Source organism: Electrona antarctica (assembly GCF_951216825.1).
Source record: "Electrona antarctica genome assembly, chromosome: 16".
Classification (NCBI taxonomy): Eukaryota; Metazoa; Chordata; class Actinopteri; order Myctophiformes; family Myctophidae; genus Electrona; species Electrona antarctica.
Genome location: NC_136797.1, coordinates 13,397,133 through 13,406,855, shown reverse-complemented (window position 1 = coordinate 13,406,855; position 9,723 = coordinate 13,397,133). Strand labels below are relative to the sequence as shown.

The 9,723-nt window shown below is 41.7% G+C and overlaps 1 protein-coding gene across 1 annotated transcript in view; it reads right to left on the bottom strand.

The window, feature by feature from the left end:
• Positions 1-3,124: 3,124 nt before the first annotated feature.
• Positions 3,125-9,723, bottom strand: part of unc13bb (unc-13 homolog Bb (C. elegans)) — a 124,744-nt gene continuing 118,145 nt past the window's right edge. The window contains exons 38-40 of the mRNA XM_079524548.1: positions 8,655-8,747; positions 6,906-7,062; positions 3,125-5,821 (exon numbers count right to left, since the gene is read on the bottom strand). Coding sequence (XP_079380674.1) covers positions 5,536-5,821; positions 6,906-7,062; positions 8,655-8,747 — 536 coding nt within the window. The 3' untranslated portion in view covers positions 3,125-5,535. The remainder of the gene's footprint in view (positions 5,822-6,905; positions 7,063-8,654; positions 8,748-9,723) is intronic.

Sequence of the window (9,723 nt, the reverse complement as noted above, 5' to 3'; positions counted from 1 at the left end):
TTTCAAAAATATCGATCGTTTACAAAACATTTTGCATTTCTGCTACATGAGATTGCCTTCAGTGGTGGGTCCACCCTGGGAAAGCCTGACCAAGTCAGTCTAGAATAGATGACATGATTCCTCATTGAATTCACTAATGAAATCAGCTTTAGCAGAGGTGATATTGAGAGGCAAGTGTCAGGTCGAATGCATTTTGTTGTCTTTTAACCCATTTTGGGCGGGAACCCCTTTTGGTGTTTTAAACATTATGTTATAATTTAGCTATTGAAAAATAGCAGATCTACAAGCTCATAGCGCGCCACCGAGTGGCGCGCTACGAGCTTGTAGGTCTGCTATTTTTGAAAAATCGTAAAAATGTGGCACAAATCTTTGAATATATATACTTTCAAAGTGAATGTTTTTAACTCAGGTCTAAAAAACGAAATTGTTTCTCCTAGTTAACCCATTTAATGGGTTAACTAGGAGAAACATAATTTTGTTTTTTTCTGCTGCTGCAGTTGGAAAGAATGACAAATAAAGCAATCTTGAATCTAGATTTTACTCTCGACCTCTACAGGTCTACACACCAGAAGTGTGTCGGAGCCAAAGAAAGGTACCAGTACTTTAATTCAAATTATAGTACTTTTTTTTTGAACAGCCGCCACCAGTGGTGACATGCTCATTTACAAAACCCATCTGTTCTAGTACTCCATGGACATATATCTACCTAGCCACTCCTTTCTCAACCTTTTGTACCCCAGTGATAATCCACACGATCATAGGAGGAAGATAGTACTGACATTGAACATTAGACTCCGTATTTCCGTATTTACTGTACTGGAGGTTTCATCAAGCCCATAGGTTATTATTTACTCTCAGAATGTACATACCGGTAATGTACGTATAGACATTTAAGAGAATATAAAAAAGTATCAAAGTCAGAATGAAAATATGATTGCATTTGGTTCCAATTGAGTTGTTACAAGTTTGAAATTAAGCTCTAAGTACTCAAATATTAGTATTAATAAACAATAAGAAAAATAATCATGAGTGAACTTATTAATGATTATACAGAGGTATACTAATCCATTGAGATTTGTCATAAATTTGGCATACATATGTAACATACGTTTGTTATTTTGCAGGTTATTGAACGACGAGGCCGTGACTTTCGATTGGTCACTTACACTTTCAAGTGTCGCAGATTATATCTTTGACCATCTGAGGGTGCAACAGTGCAATATAACCGTCGTTTGTGTTCTGTCCTCACACAAACGCATACTGTACACAGACACAAATATTGTATACAACAAGACGGAAGGCATGAAAACTACAATACCAATATAACCTTGCTCTCCCTCCCTCCCTCTCCCCCCACCTCTCTGACTTACAGAAATTCCAGGATCTAGAGCAGGTGTCTCGGCATGGACAACTCAGGATTAGTGATGCAGTAGCTAGTCCAAGAGGTACAGGGTGGTCCTTCAGGGTCTTGCCAGGTGGGCGACAGACAGATAAGTGGGCCGAACCGGGCAGGGCTGTGACGGATCTGTGAGCGGGACCTACAGTCGGCGCAGGTACAGGAAGAGAGGGATCCCCTTTGTCTAACAGCTCCTGGCTTGAGCAAACAGAACGAGCGATCTTTGGACCTGGATGGTGCGACGGGCCTGGGAGTGAGCAGTAAAAATGGCAATTCCGGGGACTGCCTCTCTAGCCAATGAGAGCTGACAACAGGGCCATGATATGAAAGGTCAGAGGATTTCAGGTATGTCACACACCCAGTCATTAGTGCGCATGCTCAGAGATAGTGAGGCGTAACTTTCTCTTCGTTATAATTTCAGTTTGATTTAATGCAAGATAACCTTTTTGTAATTTCTCCCAATGCCAGATGTTATATTGCCAAGTCAAATGATGTGTATCTTGTGTTTCTCAGATTATAGAGCATGCAGGACATTTTTGACATCAAATGCAAGTGCCGTTCATAGATGGAATTTAATACCTAGGTCTGAGAACAAAGGGGTGCTCTGTAGACCCAAAGACCTCATCATGACCCACTGACAGATGAGTGTGTGTGTGTGTGTGTGTGTGTGTGTGTGTGTGTGCAAAACAAAGTCTACAACAACCTGAAAACCTACAAAGATGAACACTCTCCTGCCCTGATACAGTCCATAGGCATACACAGGATTTACATATTATACAAACAAATGAAAAGATATATATAATTTCCTCTTAGGAAGATAAGCTTCCCAAGGGTACGAGAGGAACAAGTAGGCTACTGTATACACTAGTATGCTGGACATTTAAATAAGAAAAATATCATGAAATGTTTTAACAGAACATTACTCTGATTATGAAAGACAACAATTACATAGAGCATACTTACATTGATATAAGGATACAACTCAACAAGTTTTGATTAGCGCGTGTGCGTGTGTGTGTCCGGCTTGGCTGAGCGTCTATATACAATTTAGGCATTTAGCAGACGCTCTTAATCCAGTGATTTACAGTAAGCAAGAATAACACAAGATAATAATACATCAAATACATAGACATAGTCATCAAAGACTGAAAAGGCACAAGGAAGTGCATTTTCCCAAAATGCCACCTCTCTGGGATCGGAAGTTGAACCCACGACATGCCATCCATTACCAGCCTATTATGTGCCCAGACGGCTACAGTTCCTACCATTCAGTGAAAGTGGGAGTATGAACGGCATTAGGCATACATACAGTAACTGTTTTTTGACGTGTCATTTTCTTTTTTTTAATAAGTCAGTCAAATAAGTAAAACATATTTGCCTGTTGAACACCAGTTCAAGGTCAACTCCATCAGCAGCACCAATCAGCCAGGACCTTCTTCTAGATGGTTTGCCTCAGGCTCATAGGACAAGCTGTAAAAACAATGAAATGAAAAAAAAAAAAAACTAGGCTAGATTCGGACAATACCTGCGTCGGTACGCGCCCTTACCAATAAACAAGGGCAATTAGGATGATAGTGTTTCAAATGAGGCACCTCTCCCCATCTCATGTACCTGCGGCCCAGGCCCCCGTGTGTCTGATAAGGCAGGCAAAGCTACCCCTCTACTACCAGCAGACTAGTCAGTTAATTAAACACCGTTTCTCCTTTTTGTACAGATAAAGATGGTTGCTTCAAGAAAACAGATTTATTTTTTTAAGGGAATACACAGATAAAAACAGTTAAAAATATGCACACACATTTTCAATTTTCACCTAAATAAGGCCACTGAACAGAATAAAGTAAAAATATATTAAAATGAATGTAAACCCCAGGTTTTAATTCCCTGTAGTCATCATTAACTCAAATTGAAAAGAGTTTGGCTCCAAAATCTATATCAATTTTGGAAAGCAAAAAAAAGAAGAAAAATATATAATAATACCTGAAGTCCATTCCTCATTAACTTTATATAAAAAAAGAAAAGAAAAAGAAAACATTGTCCATTATATAATTATTTTAGCTACCAGTAATGCATTTTATAGACTGTCAAACTGGGGATGTCTCGTTTTGGAACAGAGCTTTCCATTGACAGTAAACTGCAGTTGAAACCAAGTTTCTCCAACACTGCATAACACTGTAGAATAGCCAATTGAAACCCTTCACTGTGCAAATAGTGTTACAGTATACAGCGTGTGTATATCAGTGGCGTGCACAGACATTTAGAGGGGCAGGTGCTCAAGTGAAAAAAGGGCACCTTGTGCAGCGCGTGGAACCGGCCGGTTGCCTTAATAGTGTGAGATTTATAGATTCTGGGGCCTAAATAATACATTAGAAGCTCTAGCACCCCCTAGTGTCTATCTGTGCACGCCACTGTTCACTGTGCAAATAGTGTTACAGTATACAGCGTGTGTATAATATACACCACGTACCAGTATTCCTTTCCAACAGTAAACACTGTAGACAAAAAAGCATAGACAAAATACATACATATTTAAAAAAAGAAGTTAAATAAAATTAAATGGTTACATCAGTTTGGACACCAAGAGCTCTATTTTCGTCCATGCTAAACCCCTCATCCCTAAATTTCTTTGCCTTTTTTTTTTTTTTTTTTTTTACTATTTTGCAAAACATTTTTCAATAGTTAAAATAGCCAATCTACAAGCTCACAATGTGTCAATGTAGATCGGCCAGTTGAACTATTCAAAAATGTTTTTCAAAATAGTAAAAGGAAAAAGGCAAAGAAGTTTTAGGGATAAGGGGTTTAGACATGGACGAAAATAGAGCCCCAAAAGTTGGATTGTTGTGACTGCGATTATACAAGCAAGGTTGCAATTGTTCCAAACATATCGATACACACATTGGGCAACGCTTCATATATTATTTTGGTCCTTTTAACAGTTTTGACATTATGGTAAATATCCTCACTCATTTTCTTGGCTTAAGGTTTCAGGGAATCCCTTTTTTTTGGAGATTAAAAAAGGGGAATGGCAGTTGTCAGGGTCATGAAGACAGACCTTACATACATGGCAAGGCACAAATGAACAGAACGATTGATTCTTCAGTATACCTCAACGTCTTGGTGGGTCTACATTTGATTTGATTTTGTATGGATCTTTTTTTTTTTGCCCCAGGGGCAAATCTTTCAAGAGTCCATCATTTAAAAAACACATACAAAATTAACAAATACATATGAAAACTTAGAAACAAGAGACCAATGAGAACAATAACTTACTTTCAGCACTGAATTCAGCTAAATTGCTGTGAAACTATACAATGGGACCACCCTATTCTCAGCTGTACAAATTCCCATACAAATACAAATACATAATATAATTTACAACAAATACATTGGATTTTCACATTGACTAAAAAAAATAAAATACAAGGATGGTGGGGATAAACAAAAAACACCCACATTGGAGCTAGAAGAAAAAAAACAGCTTCCAAAAGACTGTCCAACTTCACACATTCACAGTTTGCAGAGAGTAAGGCATTGAACACATGGGGCTGATTGTTATCTGCGGAAGAACACAAGGAGGATGGCTGGGGCAGGGTGTTCTTCACGGCCCCCTGGCAGGGTCAGTCACCCACCATACACCTTCGGTTCCCATGAAGAACACAAGGAGGATGGCTGGGGCAGGGTGTTCACGGCCCCCTGGCAGGGTCAGTCACCCACCATACACCTTCGGTTCCCATGAAGCTATTGGCATTGCCCACTGAGCCAGGTCCAGGATAGAAATGTCTTTATTTGTATTCGTTTCCCCCCCCCCCCCAATGTTTTTTTGTTGTTGTCTTGAGTAACAGTCACCATACGACGAGTAAATGGCCTGTAGTCCACATGATAGTGTGCTAATACGTTAACTAATCAAAGCGTGCAAAGGCGGGAGAGGACAGCAGAAATACAAGTATTCAATTGCCCGGTGTCGTGAGCCAGTGAGCCTGTGAGCAAGGCTGGGAGCCTTAATAGTCAGCAGCAGCAAAGCCACAACGTTATTCAAACTAAACAAGTCTCCAGTTGACAGAGCTCATGCTCTCTTGGAGCTGTCCGTTCTTATCCCAAAACAACTTCCTTACTTTATTTCACTCCTCCCCTCAAAGCCCTGCTCATCTGCCCTCCTCGGCTGACCGCGTCTCAGACTTCAGCTTCACAAACTCTTTGGCGACGTCGTCGTTGTTGCGCTGGGAGAGGATTCTCATGACGGTGAGGCCAGTGTCGTCCATGTCGATGCGTTGGCCCAGCGGACACCAGCAGCAATAGCTGCCCTTCTCCACGACCTCCCTCAGCTGTATGACGGCCATGCCGACCACCCTGTCGGCACGGCCAAAACAGTAGTCTTTCACACACACCTGCAGCTCGTAGCATTCAAATCCGTCCTGTTTTCCCAACACACTGTAAAAGGGAGAAGAGGGAAGGGTTTTATGTGTACAGTTGGGTGCCACCGATATTGTCCCTTATCATTTGACCCATTTAGGCCTGACCTCAAGATTTTAAAAAATCCTTCTAAATCCTCCAGTTTTCTGAAATAAATATTTTCACGATTTTTCAAAAATAGCAGACCTACAAGCTCGTAGCGCGCCACTCGGTGGCGCGCTATGAGCTTGTAGATCTGCTATTTTTCAATAGCTAAATTATAACAATGTTTAAAACACCAAAAGGGGTTCCCGCCCAAAATAGGTTAACTGTCCTTTTGCGCAGATCACGCAAACCTCAGCAAAAAGAAAAGGACAATATCGATGGCCTCCAACTGTATGTGGAGGTGTCGCACTGAGAACTCTCCACCCTAACCTAAACACTGCACAAACAGGACAGATAACAGTAATGTCTACCTCATTGTGCACTCTGTGTAAATGTCTACACAGTCCAGTCTATCTTTTTTTTTTTTTTTTTTATATATATATTTTTTTGCGGCTTACGCCTTTTATTGGTTTTTGAAGGGACAGACAGTAGGCTGACAGGAAACGGGAGAGAGATGGGGGAAGACATGCAGTAAAGGCCGTGTCGGGCTCGGGAGTCGAACCCGCGGCACACTGCGACTGGATTACCAGTCGGGTGCCCAGACGGTTACGCCACCGCCTGGGCCAGTCCAGTCTATCTTAATGTTATCGTCACCGTCAGGCGGAAACATTGTATGTCCAAAACCGTTACTTTTCAGGAAATGGAAAAATAAAATGTTCCAATATAATGTAGTCACAAGCTGTTGTTAATTTAACAGTAGTAATACATGCTCTTGTTAGGGTACTGTAAGTGATGGTTAAATTTGGTCAAAATAAGTATTAAATAGCTTTGATACAGTAGCAATAATTGCTATAGAGTAAAATACGTATTGTGTTGTGCTACAATGTGTCGAACAACAATAAATTAATGATAAAGATAAAAGATTGATACCGTAAAACATTTATGTTTTTTTAATAGCTTTTTCAGCGTGTATATTTGTGAGTTTGAAAAAAAGGTGCATATTGGTCGCTTGACATACAAGTAGAAGGTCTCGTTGAATTTGGGTGCCCAGCTGTTGTTCTTGGACTTGGTCTGAAACTTGCGCTTCTTGTCGCTGAGGTTCGGTCCGATCAGGTTGATCTCCACAAAGGGGCGGAACCCAGACGTCTGCCACTTCAGGTCATTGGCTCCCACAACTAGGAGGACACACACACACACACACACACACACACACACACACACACACATGCAGGCATAAGGTACAAACTTTACAGAGAGACAATTCATCTTTAGCTAAGCCCTCCCACTTGGACACTTTCCAGCTGGGCTCATTCATTCCAATGTAAATATCATGGATTTTACACATTAACAGTTTGCTTAATAATAATACAACATTCCCGCTATTTGTTTAATGCGTTTAATTCTCTGTTTTAAAATAATTAAAAAGAAACAGCGCATTTATCCGGGACCTGATGACGCGTTATGACGAAACCGGAAATCAAGTCATCATCTGGGCTGCTAGGGCTTCTGGGAAATTGAGCCCAATGCAAGTGAACGGGGGTTTGTTTGGACTACAACTTGCTCTGCACTGTGGTTTCGTTTCACATTGTCATGGCCGCTGGCTCGTCTCATCATGACAAACCATCAAACCATTTTTTACCGGATTTTCGTGGTTGAAAGCTGCAAATACTTCAGCGTATGCTCCAAAGGTAATAAAACAATGTCGGCAGCGTTGGATATTTGATTAAAATGCGGGGAACGCGTAGTATGGCGTCAAAGTGTTAAATACTGGTTAATTTTTGGAAGCAGACCTTCAAAATCTCTTCCAAATCCATCAACAAGGCCTGCCCTATGCACTGGAAAAATATGTGCGTGACATTTCTTTTTTAAAACAATGTTTTATCACATAGGAAAACTATTGGTGGAGGTTTGTCTCACCCATTATTGTGCTTATTATGCTTAGCTGTGATTGGACCATATCAGTTTGGGGAGGGGATTAGCTATAGGTCAATTATACCACATAAAATACCACACTTTTGGTCCCTGTATGGGCAAAGTATCCTTACAGCATTAGTTTACTAAAACAAAATATCTCCAAATCTGACTGGAAAGCCATGAAATGTCCTGAACATATTCATGCTTCCTGGAGGATGAATCCTACTTAGGACCAAACTTTCAACTTGCACACAAGATATTTCACGATCTAACAGGAGGATGAACCCTTATCTGAGTGACCCCCATGGCCTTTCCTACGTCGTCATCATCTGGCCATAATGTCAAGATTGCATACATATCCTATTTTATTTTAACGATTTTGCAACCAATTTTTTCACCCAGTGTCAATGATCTAATAATGTAATCCTGGGCGCTACACTTCCTCTGCCAACCTGGGTAGGGCAGCGGACTGGCCTCATGCTTCCTTCTATGCATGAGGAAATCGAAGGAGTCCAAGCTGCTTCTTTTCACCTGACAGGGGGGAGTTTCCCCGGTTGGACGTAGCGCGTGGAAGGAACACGTTATTCCAACCAGTTTCTTTCCCCTCCGGCTGGCCAGGGGGAGGTAGTTTAGAGACCAGGATTACTGCATGTTTTTTGTGAGGGTACCTACCCAAGGGGACACGGGAAGAACATGTGAGGGTACCTACCCTAGGGGACACGGGGGAGAACATGTGAGGGTACCTACCCGATAGGGGACACGGGGGAGAACATGTGAGGGTACCTACCCTATAGGGGACACAGGGGAGAACATGCAAACTCCACACAGAAAGGCCCTTTCGCCCACAACTTACCTTTGACAGTAGCTTTGCGTTCCCCGTTCCCAGGATGGGTGTGCAAATCAATTTGAATGGACACCTCTCCTATTGGCTTGTCGACTCCTGAGCCTAGTATAAATACAGATATAGCACACTTATAGTAAGATAATAGAAATGTATTTAATGAGGCATAATCCAGAACAAATAGAAAGACTTGATACCAAACTAGGGGGGGGGGGGGGGAGCGAGAGAGAGAGAGAGCTGCCCTCACTTAGAGATGTAGACAGGAGGTATTGGGTTAGTATAGACAGCAGTCTTCACTCAGAGATGAGATGTAGTCAGGAGGTATTGGGTTAGTATAGACAGCAGTCTTCACTCAGAGATGTAGTCAGGAGGTATTGGGTTAGTATAGACAGCAGTCTTCACTCAGAGATGTAGACAGGAGGTATTGGGTTAGTATAGACAGCAGTCTTCACTCAGAGATGTAGTCAGGAGGTATTGGGTTAGTATAGACAGCGGTCTTCACTCAGAGATGTAGTCAGGAGGTATTGGGTTAGTATAGACAGCAGTCTTCACTCAGAGATGTAGTCAGGAGGGATTGGGTTAGTATAGAAGCAGTCTTCACTCAGAGATGTAGACCGGAGGTATTGGGTTATTAGTATAGACAGCAGTCTTCACTCAGAGATGTAGTCAGGAGGGATTGGGTTAGTATAGACAGCAGTCTTCACTCAGAGATGTAGTCAGGAGGTATTGGGTTAGTATAGACAGCGGTCTTCACTCAGAGATGTAGACAGGAGGGATTGGGTTAGTATAGACAGCAGTCTTCACTCAGAAATGTAGTCAGGAGGTATTGGGTTAGTATAGACAGCAGTCTTCACTCAGAGATGTAGACCGGAGGTATTGGGTTAGTATAGACAGCAGTCTTCACTCAGAGATGTAGTCAGGAGGGATTGGGTTAGTATAGACAGCAGTCTTCACTCAGAGATGTAGACAGGAGGTATTGGGTTAGTATAGACAGCGGTCTTCACTCAGAGATGTAGACAGGAGGGATTGGGTTAGTATAGACAGCAGTCTTCACTCAGAGATGTAGTCAGGAGGGATTGGG